This window comes from Rhineura floridana, chromosome 1 (genome assembly GCF_030035675.1).
Source record: "Rhineura floridana isolate rRhiFlo1 chromosome 1, rRhiFlo1.hap2, whole genome shotgun sequence".
NCBI classification, from domain to species: domain Eukaryota; kingdom Metazoa; phylum Chordata; class Lepidosauria; order Squamata; family Rhineuridae; genus Rhineura; species Rhineura floridana.
The window spans coordinates 152,688,453-152,702,990 of record NC_084480.1 but is presented as its reverse complement, the minus strand read 5'-3'; the positions used below and the strand labels follow the sequence as shown (position 1 = coordinate 152,702,990).

At 43.5% G+C, this 14,538-nt stretch overlaps 1 protein-coding gene across 5 annotated transcripts in view; it reads left to right on the top strand.

Annotated features, from left to right (window-relative positions):
- WDR3 (WD repeat domain 3) overlaps window positions 1-14,538 on the top strand; it is a 56,403-nt gene that overhangs the window by 9,856 nt on the left and 32,009 nt on the right. For 4 of the 5 annotated variants that reach the window (XM_061637860.1, XM_061637856.1, XM_061637852.1 and 1 more), the window contains exons 4-7: window positions 2,886-3,004; window positions 5,025-5,103; window positions 7,564-7,659; window positions 8,519-8,632. In XM_061637860.1, coding sequence (XP_061493844.1) covers window positions 2,886-3,004; window positions 5,025-5,103; window positions 7,564-7,659; window positions 8,519-8,632 — 408 coding nt within the window. The remainder of the gene's footprint in view (window positions 1-2,885; window positions 3,005-5,024; window positions 5,104-7,563; window positions 7,660-8,518; window positions 8,633-14,538) is intronic. The other variant, XM_061637864.1, reaches the window with a different exon arrangement.

Genomic DNA, 14,538 nt, shown 5'->3' with positions numbered 1-14,538 from the left:
GCAGCAGCAGTAGCAGAGAGAAAGCTATGTAAATCACGCTGTGGGGCTGCCAGAAAGCCTTGGCTCTGCAAACTACAGCCCGTGTAATTGAGACCCCCTTTTTGGCACTGTAACTGACTAGACAGAAAGAGACAAATAAAATGGCGGCCGCAAAAAACGGCGGGAAAATTGGCCAATCAGAGAAGCTTGGGGTGATAAAGAAGCAATGGCGGTCATAGGAACGCACCAGCAAGCACAAAACAGTCTGAAACCAAAACTCTGGGGCCGCTGGGCTGCGAGAGCACGATTGGGCTCAGCAAACGAGGGAAAGAATGAGCCGCAGCTGCGGGCTCTAAAGGCAGTTGCGGTAGGCTTAAGATGCCGCAGATGAGCCGGGGGAGGCGGAGCAACCCCCCCAGATAGGGGCTCTGACACAGAGCCGCAGCTGCAGGCTCTGGAGCTGCCGTGAAAAAGGTAAAGTGGCAGCAATACTGAGAGCAGCAGCCGCAAGCTCTCAGTTAATTCTAGGTGGCTTGCTGAGGGGGGGAGAACCGCAGCCGCGGTCTCCCGTAACGTCACTGAGCTTCAGGAGGCAAAGGAAGCCGTATGCACAGGCTTCTTATGTAGGGGGGGGAGAGCCGCAGCCGCGGTCTCCCGTAAGGAGGCAAAGGAAGCCGTATGCACAGGCTTCTTATGTAGGGGGGGGAGAGCCGCAGCCGGTGTCTCCCGTAACGTCACTGAGCTTCAGGAGGCAAAGGAAGCCGTATGCACAGGCTTCTTATGTAGGGGGGGGAGAGCCGCAGCCGCGGTCTCCCGTAACGTCACTGAGCTTCAGGAGGCAAAGGAAGCCGTATGCACAGGCTCCTTATGTAGGGGTGGGAGAACCGCAGCCGCAGTCTCCCGTAACGTCACTGAGCTTCAGGAGGCAAAGGAAGCCGTATGCACAGGCTCCTTATGTAGGGGTGGGAGAACCGCAGCCGCAGTCTCCCGTAACGTCACTGAGCTTCAGGAGGCAAAGGAAGCCGTATGCACCGGCTCCTTATGTAGGGGTGGGAGAACCGCAGCCGCAGTCTCCCGTAACGTCAGTGAGCTTCAGGAGGCAAAGGAAGCCGTATGCACAGGCTTCTTATGTGGGGGGGGGGGAGAGCCGCAGCCGCGGTCTCCCGTAACGTCACTGAGCTTCAGGAGGCAAAGGAAGCCATATGCACAGGCTTCTTATGTAGGGGGGGGGAGAGCTGCAGCCGCGGTCTCCCGTAACGTTACTGAGCTTCAGGAGGCAAAGGAAGCCGTATGTACAGGCTCCTTATGTAAGTAAGCCGAAGAAGTCAGGAAAAAATGCCGCGGAGCGGGCCAGGAAGCCGCAATCGCAAGCTCCTGATTAGAGCTGCGTCAGCTGCCAGAGAACAAAAGGAGCCGCAGCCTCCCTGAAAGCTGTAGGCAATTTACTGGGGGAAAAAACGAAAGGAGCCGCAGCCACGGTCTCCCTGAGAGCCGTTAGGGAATTTCCTTCCTTTCAGCTTTAGAGTGAATTAGGAAAAGTTTAATCCACTTGCACTGTTTTATGTTTACATGTTTGATGACAAACAGCCTTATGTTTATAAGTGACAGTTTTCCTGCTAAGTACCTGCATGTCATAAGCAGGGGTAGTCTTATACGGCGAGTATATCCCAAACTCTATATTTTAACTGGAAAAGTTGGGGGTCGTCTTATACGCCCAGTCGTCTTATACGCCGGAATATACGGTATGTGGTTTTCGTTTTTACTGTTTCAATGTTTATTTAGGTATCTTTCTCCCATTTTTCAAGACAAAAAGCCTTCAAAATGCAGCTTACAATATTGCTTGCCTGCTATAAATAATAGTTTTTAAATAATAAAAAATCAGTTAAAAAACCCCAAATAATTCCTTGAGTAAAAAGAGGGTTAAACAAATTCATGGAAGAAAAGGCTATCACTGGCTACTAACCCTAATGGCTATATTCTACTTCAACTGTCGGAGGCAGTATGCTTCTGAATACCAGTTGCTGGAAACAGCAGGAGGGAGAGTGCTGTCACACTCAGGTCCTGCTTGTGTGCTTCCCATAAGTATCTGGATGGCCTCTGTGAGAATGGGATGCTGGACAAGATGAGTCACTGGTCTGATCCAATAGGCTCTTCTTATGTTGGACCAGGCTGGCTTGATCTCTAGTGTTGAATGACAAAGTGTTTACCCAGAGTCCTTCAAACCTATATAGGTCAGTAGTTCCCAAACCTTTCCCCCATGGACCACTTGAAAATTGCTGAGGGTTTTGGTGGATCACTTAATGATTTTTCTCCCTGTTGTAGCAATTGTAATCCTATGATTTTTAATGCTAGATGCCATATTACTTTTAATTGCATTTTTACCCACGGACCACCTGAATGAAGCTTGCAGGCTGCTGGTGGTCTGCGGATTGCAGTTTGGGAATCCCTGATGTAGGTCAAAAGCTGAAGGGATAGAGTGGTTTTGATAAAGTAGTGGCAAAACATAGGGTTAGGGAAGCACTAATATAGTAACTGTATTTTAAACCAATTGAATGGTAGAAGTGAGCTTGAAAACCTGTTTTTAACTTCTGAGGAGGATCTTTTGCTGTCAAATTTTATAATTAGTTGATAATTTCTATTTTATTGTAAACAGCTTTGAGGGGCTGTGGAAAGGTGATGTAATGAAGGAAGGAGGTCACAAAGATATCAAGCATCTGGCTTTTAAATATTTTTGTGTTTTAAAAGATGAGGACAAGGGTAACTATAGAATTGTGGGTTGGTATTTGCATATTTTTCATACTTTGTCTGAGATGTTATGGAGGCAGGAAATGGATTGAATGCCCTGCTAAAGTGAACATGGCTATGGCAGCAGTATATGCTATATCTCAGTTTCTTTCTTCTTCTAGGACACAGATATTATCATTTGGGATGTGATAAATGAGAGTGGTTTGTACCGCCTGAAGGGCCACAAGGATGCCATTACACAGGTGCTATTTTTAAAGGAGAGGAATATATTGGTTTCCAGGTAAAGGTGCCTAATTAGAATACTTCAGGCAAACCTGCTAAAATGTCCTGATCTAGCACATGTATTGATTTTAAGTACTTTATAAATCTTTCTGTAGTAACATTGCACGTCTGCACAACTTGTGACCCATCAAACTGAATGCAGCCATGTACTGTGGTCTGCCAGGTTCTTTACTAGCCCCCCCCCCATTACAGTTCTCGGCAGGTCAGGTTTATTGAGCCTCTAGTTAAGGACGGATAAAATTGATTTAATAGGGTTTGTGTCTGTTTTGGAAGTCTTCACTATTAATTCTGTTCCATCTGGGTTCCAAAAAACCTGCAGTTTAACCAAAACTGTAAGACATTTAATTATTTTTTTAAATACGTACAAAATTGTTTAAGAGCTGTCATTGAGAGAAAATGTATTTTACAGCTTTGAGCAGCTAGAAAGTGTGGTGTCTGTGTAATCCTGTGTAAGTGTATGGGGGGAAAATTCTGTCCCCATTGGTACATTGTCAGCCATCTTTTTTTCTGTATAATTTTCCGGGAAGGGACAGTGCACAGTCACATAAACCACTTCCTAGATCATTTTCAGAGGCATTTTCAAACTGTGGCAGGCTTGAAACTGTAAAAAAAGAAATATATATATTTAAAGGCGGCCCTTGATCAGCTTGTAAAATTGTGAGTAGTCGTACTGTGCAGTGGAAATGTTTGTAGAACTGTGGACTACTCCACCTACCTGCATTCTTATCTGAGGTCCAAATCAATGTAAGCTTCCTCCAAAATGTTGTGTGAATGAAAATATCTAGTTTGTTGCCATACATCTTGATGTAAGGGGGACTAATATTTCCTCGTCTCTTCCATTGACTACATGAACTGTAGATAATGTAAGCACATTTCTTAAAAGTGCTCCTAGGTGGTATAATAAAATGGGTGCCATTTAGAGTTGTTTAAAAACAATACTATAGATTCACAGAGTCCTAAAATTACAGGGTTGGGAACCACCTGGTCCAAAAGAGCATAAGAGCACCCCTAATAGGTCTGACCAAGAATTTTTCTAGTGCAGGTGCCTCTTTTCATTAGAGCCTAGCTATATCCAGTCTACTTCTCTTCTGAAGTCTGGTCTCCCATACCAAGATACATTTGTTGGATGCCTGATCACCTTTTGTCAGCAGATTCACTAGGAAGCGTAGTCCACCAAACTATTCATAGTTAAGATAAATACCAAACTTGCATAAACCAGTATGGATCAGGATCTCAAAGGTTAGATAATGCTCAGAAATTAGTGAGTGGACAGTTTCCCAGGATGTCATACTTCTGGCTTTAGAATCACCATACTTAAAAAGGATTCGAAGTATGGCTGCATTGTGAAGGTTATTAATAAACTTTTGGCACTCCCCCATAGGATGAGAAGGAACTGTGAGTCGCTTTAATACAAGGCTACTTTTCTGGGCCAGGACTTCTAGTTCCAAATAAAAATTTAAAAAATCTGGGATTAAAAAGGCCTCAGTAGGTTAATGACATTATTCCTCTTCTAGTGTGTCACTTCCATTGGTTATATAGGGATCAATTGGCTTTGTGCTAATGCCTTAAATATATGATCTTATATTATTATTCTGGTCCCAGTTATCCATGATAACTGAATTGAGGGAACAGATATAATTCCCCCCTCCCTGTTCTACTGATAAGATACTGCTGCAGTCAGTCTCTTGTGAACTTTCATATATAGTATGACTATTCAGTAAATGAATATCAAGGGTATTATGAAGGGATAGTTGAAATTCAAAGGGTTTGTGTTTGTCGGGGTGGAAATTGACACTGTACTACATCAAAGTTAAGGTATACATGACCCTGTTTTCTAGCTTTTCCCCTTCCTGAAGCAGGTGTACGTTGGCTCAATTCATGTAGTGTGCCTGATATTGTAGTCATGTGGTAGCTACCACAGAAGGAGTGAGATTGAACCCAGAGTGCCTAATAGTAATCTAATAGATTAAGTAGGGCAAAACTGTTGCCTTTCATTGTTGAACCTTTTTTTTTGACAGTGGAAAAGACACTCTAGTCAAATGGTGGGACCTGGATACACAGCACTGCTTCAAAACATTGGTTGGGCATCGTACTGAGGTATTTGGAATGCAAAGTTCATTTAATAAGAATTAGCAGAAAAAGTCATGACTGTGTAGTTTTCCCCTCTTCTATCTTGGTTTTTTAGGCGAGGTAAGCTTAAAAAGTTGTGTGTTTGAACATTGACAGATTGTGCATGGTTGTTCAGAAGTAAGTCTCATTGAGCTTACTTCCCAACTTAGTGTGTGCTTAGGATTGCATCCTTAATTCAGGGCTCACTGACATACTTGGACTGGTGGCCACGTGTAGAATTTTGATAAAGTGTTGTGGGCAACACTGACGAAATAGCTCCCATGGGGGTGTGGCTTAACGCAACATTTTTGCTGGTGGGTGGGGGATGGCATAACACAAAATTAGAGAGACTACAGTCAGTGCTGCTTCCCTCACCCCCCTGCCCCGGACAACCTCAGGCTTTCCTTGAGAAGTCAGCTATGTCCTGCTGGTCCTGATTGGAGATCACAGAATATTGATTTCACACACTCATGCACATACATGATACTGTTGCTGTCTAATAACAGGGAGTATTCCCCAGTACAAGGAAAAATATAGCAAGGTGGCCAGGCGACATCACACTCACTCTGTAGTACACACGCACACACCACAGACACACATGCATCTCTCTCACACAACACTACACACACATACATCTCCCTCTCCCAAATGCATCTGTTCCTCTCTCACACAAACCACATATTCATGCATGTCTCCTCCTCTCTCCCTCTCTCTCTGCCCATATCTGTCTTTCTCGCAGACTGCATGCACATTCATGCACTCTCCATCCTCCTGACATTTAGCAGTACAGTGACGTGCTGGGCAGGGCAGCCATCCTGGGTTAGTGTCAATTCTGACCAGGAAGAAGGTGCAGGTCTGGAGGCCAGGCACAGACCCCAGTAAGCAAGGACCCAGAAAAGCTTGTTGCTGGAGGCTTATCTATAAAACAATCCATCCATCTGGGGGTCCACGAGACTACAATTGCGGGAGTTAGGGGAGTGGCAGGTTTCCAGGAGAGCTTGGAGATGGTGAGAGAAGCACCAGAGGTGATAATAGTGATCCTCCCCACCCTTTTATCTAGTCTGAGATTATCTTATTCTGCAAGAAAGAGCAGTTCCAAAATTGTTGGGCCCTGTAACAGTTTTGGAATGGCTCTTTCTTGCAGAATAAGACAATTTCAGATTCTTCGCCTTTTCAAAAAGTGGCCACACATTCAATTAGTAGCTCCAGTTACTTCTCTCTGTCCTCATAGGCTGAGGGAGAAAAAATAAGGGAAGAAATGTTATGCCCTGACAAGTTTGCCAACCCCTCCGACTCCACCCACATAAGTGGCCTTGTAAGCCCAACCCTCTCCACTGTATGAAAGGCCTGAAGATGCATTTGATGCTATAACTGCTCCAAGGATTTCTCTAACTTCTCCCAGGCTTCTCCCATCTTCTGAGGGAGGCTACAAGAAGGAAGAGTTGGAGGAGGGGTTTTAGATCATTGTTGCAACCTTTCAGATGTTTTTCAAGTTCCTGGAGCTTTTTTAGCCACCTCCAAAATCCAGAACACAGCAAAAAAAATGAGATTTTCTCCAAGGCTAGCATTCTTTCCTCTAGGGTACTCTTGTTCAACCCAAAAATGATAGATGCCAAAGTGCTGTGGAGTTTACTGCAAGTCTTGGGAACTATGGCCTGCAAGGTTGGGGAAGAGTCCTTGAAGAATGCAGAGGACAAGAGAAGTGATGTTTTCCTGTGCAAGCATGCTGGCTTGCTTAGTGCAATGGTGGCAATCTGTTTTTACCAGGATTTTGATCCTCTGGATAGAAGTGGTTTTAGACAGCCCACATCTCCAGCAGAGACTCACAAAATGGCAAAGGACTCAACACTGTCCAGTCTGCAGTATGAGCAATGGCATCAGATACCTGAATGTGATACAATTTCTGGTTTAAAAAACTGGAGTATGGACACTTAAGTCCAAGTCAGATCTAGCTGTTCCCATTTATGGGCCAAAAACTATTTGGAAATTCCCTTAACTCAATATTAGTTAAAACAAAGGCAGGGGGGGGGAGGCCATGTTTTCAGCCGCGTACACATAAAGCTTATATTTTGTTCCAGATATTTTCACTGTTTCAGGACCTTGAAACTGGATTGGGATTCTTTCTGTTCAGGGATCTACGCAAATTTAACTTGAATTGACCTGACCTGTCAGAGCAAGTGGGATGAGTAAGCAAGGATAAATTTCATATACTGAAGTAAATGGACTTATCAAGATCCAAATGTGTTATCAAGTCCAAATGTTCTTAACTCAAAATACGGGGACCCTTAAACCCTGTTTTCTTAGAGTTGCCTGCCTTTAAACAGGGACAGACACTTGTCCTGCAAACGTGAGAAAACCAAATTGGTTTTGAATTGCTTAGTTGTTGCTGTTAATGGGGAGTCTGATATTAATTAAAGATAATTAAGCCTTTGGCATGTTCTCATTTAGGTGTGGGGATTAGCTTTGGTTTCCGAAGAAAAGCTTCTTATCACTGGTTCTGCCGACAGTGAATTGAGGGTCTGGGACATCAGCTATTTCCAGGAAGTAAGACCTTAACTCTTATATTGCTTTATTATCTGCTTGATTTTTATACTGTTTTTATGATTCCTTTATTTTTACTTTATCATACATTGTTGATAGCCTCCTTGAATGCTTTGAAGAAGGATGGGGTGTAAATGGAAACAATAAATAATAAAAACCCTTTATGCTCTGCTACTTTTGCCTTTTGTATATATTGTTGGCTACCTTGTAGTATCTCTGGCCCAAGGTGTTTTAATACTGGCCTATTAAAGAAAAAGTCACTTCCTTGCCCTGGATTAATTGTCCTTTATTTGGTCAATTCTCACTTACAGACTAAGAAGTATAGGAATTATTCCTGGAATCTGTGTCTATAATTAAGGAATCACTTGGGTTACGAAGCAGTCAGCTATATTTTCTCCATCACTTGGAAGCAGTGAGGGGATGCCTCGGTGATTATTGGCCACCACATGGTTCCCCTAATTTCCTTCCTGTTGCTTCACTGGAATAGGCCTCATGCAGCATGAAGCTGGCTATTGGGCTCCCTAGGGAGAAGTGGCACATTAACAATGACCTGATTTCAGTGGGTACAGCCCTGTTGAAAGGAACTGTCTGTTCAGTATGCTGAATGCCTAATTGCCCCTAGGTTCAGCTTACGTTGTTAGCTGTCAAATGCTTGCATATTCTTTGACTTTAATGTGCGATCGTATCTTCCATTCTGCACAGTTAAAATGTTAAGTGAATAAAGAAGTGGTTTGCGTGTGGGGAAACAGGTAGAAAGTGAGCCCCTGTCTTTATTCTATAAATGTGCTTTGGGCTCCTACTGGGAGGAAGGGCAGGATATAAATCTAATAAACAAACAAATAAATATTTTTGGTGCCATAAGCAGGACCAAGACCGAAATGAGTCAGAGTGCAAGAGAAGCAAAGGGCCTGGAGAGCACATTGGAGAATCTTCTGAAGAGGATGGGACAGAAAATCAGGATGAGACCCAGGAGGAGGTAATTTTCTATGTGTAATTTTAGGAATACAACATTCATGAGTGTTCTTTAACTTATTAAAAACATGTTAAAACGTCTCCATATCACAAAGGGTGAATGCACTCTCAGTTATCATCATGTAAGTTTTCTATGTTGTTAGCTCATCTGGGTCCATATAAAAGCACCCCCCCCTTTAAAAAAAGGGAAGAATACATAATCATAATGTACAGTATTATAGTGAGTGTGTGGTATAATCTGGCTGGATTCACAGAGTGTATTTGCTTGATGTTCTAAGGGTTTCTGACAATATCAGTGGGGTAGGGATAATACAGTCTCCTCCCAACCGCTTCTTCCCAAAGAAGATGACCTGCTCTCTCCCTCCTGCCCCTGGCCATAGGAATCTTTGTTCCAGAGAAATGCTTCTCATTAATGCAGTGGCAGAATGTTGGTTCCTCTTTTGTATAAGAAGTCATTCTGTGCATCCTTAAGTTCAGTCCTGAAGGTGATCTACTCAAACAGCACTGAATTTTCCTGTACACAGTTTTGAGATGCCTTTGTATGCAAATATACATGGGATCCCTCCTGGTGAGGCCATACCATACATGTTGTGAGGTGATGGACAGATATGCATCAACTAAAATGTAAACACAAACTCTAGCATATTACTTTCCCCCATTGGAGTGAATTATTAGTAAATATTTATTTATGCTACTTTTAAGGAGTTGAGGATAGTGTACAAAGTTCTTCCATACAACCTTCCAACTTTCAAGTTCCAAAGGCCAACTAAATGCATGGGGGAATCCATGTTTATTTGTTCAGGTATCTGCCCTGTTCTTATGATTGTGTAAATGGTCAAGTTGACATCTAGGCAGCTGTTTAAGACACACCTCTATTGGCGTTTGGAGGAAGAGTCCCCTGATTCGATAAATGTATTTGTCGGTGCTACTTTTAGTAAATTATAATTGAGTGAATTGTTATGAGTAGTTTTTGTACTTTAAGGAGCATGTTATTTTATGGTTTTTATGTATTTTTATTGTTATTTGACTATGTCGTAAACTGCTGTGAGGCTTGTGTGAAAGGTGGTATATAATTCATCCAAATAATACTGCGTGGGACCTCAGTATCTTGTGGAACGCCTCTCCTGCTATGAACCGACCCGGTCACTTCGCTCAGCGTCTAAGGCCCTCCTCCGGGTACCAACCCATCGGGAAGCCCGGAGGACAGTTACTCGATCTAGGGCCTTTTCTGTAGTGGCCCCCGAATTGTGGAATAGCCTCCCCGAAGAAATACGCCTGGCGCCGACGCTTCTATCTTTTCGGCGCCAGGTTAAGACCTGGCTATGCTCCCAGGCATTTTAATGCGTTTAGTGTTACAATTTTAAATCTCTTTGTTTCAGTTTATTTATTGTGATATTTTGTATTTCTGTACTTTTAATCTTTTGTACACCGCCCAGAGAGCTATTCACTATGGGCGGTTTAAAAATGAAATAAAATAAATAAATAAATAAATAAATAATATATAAATAAGTAAATGGCATACTTAGATGTAGGGGGCTGAATGTTGCCCTTTTCATCACCCTGGCTCACTTCCAGTATAGTAAAACCTCAGTTAACAAATCATCCAGCAACAAAGCCCCTTTTAAGAATGGTTTTTAAAAGGTGAAACTGACTAGCTTTGCTTTGCTATGGATAAACTTTCAAGCCTGTGCCTTTACTTTAAGGTGAAACTGAGCAGCCTGCATCTTTGCTTTGCTATCAATAAACTGATGTCTGTTCCTTACAAACATGTGTGTTTGCTTTGAATTAAAAAGATCTCTTGCTTTCTCCCAGGGCTAGGAAGGGAATGATCTAAAATGTTCAGAGGAGGAGAATGAGGGGAGGGTGCCAGGTAGGCACCTTTTAAAGCCCCCGTTGAAGCTGTCCCCACCATATATGAGTGGGTGTATGAACCTGTCCCTGTTCTTTCCATGTTATTCCTGCTTCTGGTACCAAAGTTTCTGTTAAAGAAGTAATGTCCAGGAATGCATCGACTTTGTTAACTGAAGTATTACTGTATTGGGTTGAGTCTGGCAGAAAAGCCCCTGGGGTGACAGAGTGCAGGGAGGTAAGTTGGGGGAGGGTTCAGCTTCCCTCACTCATGTACCAATTTTGAAAACTAAGTTATATACTCACTCACATATACACACAGCACTTAAAGACGGCGCTTTGAACAACAGACGTGTTTCCAGTGCTCTCCGCAGTGTTGAAACTATAACTAATTATAGGACCCAGGACTATAACTAATTACAGGACCTGAGTGATCTGGATGTAGGAGCTTCTCTCTGCTTGATAAGGAAAGCATGAAAGAGATGTTTTAAGAATAACTACTGCCTTCTCCACTTCTTATCTCTGTCGGTCCGGCTTGGCACTAATCTACGTAAGTTGTAACGTCTACTTACTTCTAAGAAGATTCTTGGAAGATTCTTGTCTGGCACTCTTGATTTAATGGGGTCCTTGAAGCCTCTGCTTCTATAAATTTTAGCCTATTTTACGGCTATTAAGGGCAGAAAGGAGACTTTGGAGATAAAACAAACTAAAAGCAGATGAAAATGGCGACCTGAAAGACCTGAAAGACAAGCTTCTGTTTGGCGTGGATGTAACGGCAGCTGGGGCTCCTTGCAGTAATTAGTTCTGAATCTGCGTTTGGACTACAGTTTTTACACCTAGTTATCAGCCTATTCTTCAGGCAATGTGTTTTCTGAAAGGAAGCAGGGATAAGCAGGAGATGAGCTGTGATAGAACAAATATGGCCAACTACTCTTTTTACTTTTAAGAAGAGGAACATCGCCACGGTGCAGGGAGGGAGAGCTGTTATCATCACTGCCCTTCCCTGTCGGACTGCTGTTGTTGGCAGGTGCCACACCCTGCAGGACCAGGTCGCTGGTTTCCAGCCAGCTGGGGCTAGTTTCCTTTTTCCATCTGTCCCTCCTTGGAGGGATCTATAGGCTGGCTGGCTGGGGGGAGCTTGGGGAGACCATCTGCCTGCTGGAAGAGGAACATCGTCGAAGGAGGAATATCAAGGAGAGCTGCTATTGACGACGTTGCACAGAGTACAGGACTATGTCTGACGTGTTGGTTTGAATTGGAGGAGTGAGTGTGCATATGAGTGTGTGTTGTGAATGAGTGTGTATGTTTGCATTTATAAATTGTTTGCACATATAAGTGAATAGTTTCTGATTTAAACTATTTCATTTTTACTGCAGTCCTAAAGGAGTGGCTGGTAGTCTCCGGGGTATATGGGGTGGGTCTTGCTTTTATTATTGTCTTAGGTAGGCCTGTCCATTAGGCTGCAGGGATAGGGGCATGTGTAAACCAAGGGGGGATGGAACAGAGAAGGATGGGGGCCAAGTTATATCAAGATTGGGCGGCAGGCGCTGGACTGATGCTAAGGGCAAACCACGTCAATCCAGAAGAACGGGATAGATGCGTAATACCCATCCCCTGTTCTGGGTCCGCCCAAAACCAGAAGTTAACTGGGGGACGCAGGATTCCTACCGACCTTCGATTGCTGCTATGTAATGCCAGGTCTGTGACACAAAAAACATCTGTCATCCATGATATGATACTGGATGAGTGCGCAGACCTGGTATGTATTACGGAGACCTGGCTGGACGAGGCCTCAGCTCCCACTCTTGAGGCCATGTGTCCGCCAGGTTTCCGCTATGCGCAGCAACCGAGGGTGGGAAGGCGGGGAGGGGGAGTGGCAGTCATCTATCGGGAGTCCTTGATGTTCACCAGGCCTCCGCTCCCAAGGACCAAGTTTGTTGATTGCATGTACTGGAGGTTGGGCCCGAAGGGCAGTCTGGGGATCCTGCTTGTGTACTGCCCGCCCCGCTGCACGGCAGACTCCCTGACCGAGGTGCTGGAGGTGGTCTCGGATGTGCGAACGTTGACCCCAGAACTGTTAGTACTGGGGGATTTTAACGTACACGCTGAGACCACTCTCTTTTTTTTTTTTTTTTCAATAATTTTTATTCAAATTTTCATAAAACATACAAGACGAAATCATAAAACATTCAAAGACAAAAAACAAAATCAAAAATAGTTAAACAAAAAAAATAAAAAATAAAAATAAAAATAAAAAATAAAGAGTAAAATATTGACTTCCCATTTGTCAAAGATCAGATCAGTTATAAGTCTATAATATATAACAATCCTGTCTCTTAAGTCATATTATAAAATCACTTTCCTCCAATAGTTATCTTACTTAATCATCAAATCTCATAAACATTACTTTATTCTTTCCACAAAAAGTCAAAGAGAGGTTTCAATTCTTTAAGAAATATATCTATCAATTTTTTTTTTCCAGATAAGCATATCGATTAATCCATCTCATTACTAATTATGATAATCTTATTGTCATAACCATAGTCAAAATAAACATTTCAATTAATCCATCACATCAGAATCTGTTAGGTTCAGTAATTTCAGTAGCCATTGTTCTATTATCCCTATTAGTTCCATTTTCCATCTTCCATCTTCAGTAGTCTTGTTAAGTCCAGTAATTTCAGTATCCAATCTTCCATTATCAGTATTCCATAATAATCTTGCTGTCAAAGCCATAGTCATATAGTAAGAGTCTGATGGGAATTACCTCTATCCCAAATATTTTCTTGCCATCCATTCTGAATAGGTTGCTGAAATACTGCTGTAAAATCATATCTCTGTTCTTTTTTTCAAAATACACTGGGTCATCTCTTGAAAGTTTTTCCATTGTTACATGGCTGCAGTTAATTCCATAAATTTTCTCTATATTGGGTTCCATCACATCATTCCAGTCCAGAAGATTATCCATGCCATTGATAACTTTATCTCTAGAATCTTCATTAATTTCTTCAGAGATAACATTGAGTTCCAAACAATAGATTTTATTTCTAAAGTCCATAGACTCCAAATCTTTTTCCTGTTCCACGTTTGTTCCAATCTCCGGGGTCTCCTCTCTCACAGGGACCCCTGTTCCAGTCTCCAGGGTCTCCTCTCTCACAGGGACCCCTGTTCCAGTCTCCAGGGTCTCCTCTCTCACAAGGACCCCTATGTCTTTAATCTCCTGTGTCTCGCTGAGACCACTCTCATTGGAGCCCCTCGGGATTTCCTGGAAACCATGGCTTCCTGGGAACTGCACCTTAGTAACACTGAGCCCACCCATGTAGCCGGTCATGCTCTTGACCTTGTATTTGTCCTGGGAGTGGTGGGGAGTGTTCTGAAGTTGAGGGCTATTTCTTGCACCCCCGTGTCATGGTCAGATCACTATCTGGTGAATTTTGACTTCTCGATGCCACACACCCTCCGCAGGGGTAAAGGACCTATTAGAATGGTCCGCCCCAGGCGCCTGATGGATCCGGATGGATTCCTGACTGCCCTGGGGGATTTGGAACCTGCTGAAGGTCGTCCGGTCGAAACCCTGGTGACGGAGTGGAACGAGGGAATCACCAGGGCATTAGACCGGGTGGCTCCGAAACGTCCTCTCCCCCTGAACAGAACTCAGACAGCACCGTGGTATACACCTCGGTTGCGAAGTCTGAGACAGGAGGTGAGACGACTAGAACGCCGGTGGCGGAAATCCCGCTCTGAAGATGCTCGAACACAGGTTAGAGCAGCAATAGCTGCCTACCAGGTGGCAATAAAGGCAACAAAGAAAGATTTCTTTGCTGCCTCTATTGCATCCGCAGATGCAATATGTCCCAGGAAGCTGTTCCAAGTGGTCCGAAGCCTGGTCGGTCCAGTCGCTCAGGAACCCTTGGAGCATTCAAAGGCTTCCTGTGACAAATTGGCAAGGCACTTTGCCGATAAAGTCGAACACCTGAAGAACTCGATTCCGTACGCTGTGGATGCAGTAGAGGATCCAGAGTTAACCAGTTGCAATCCGGTTCAGTGGGATCGGTTCCGGCC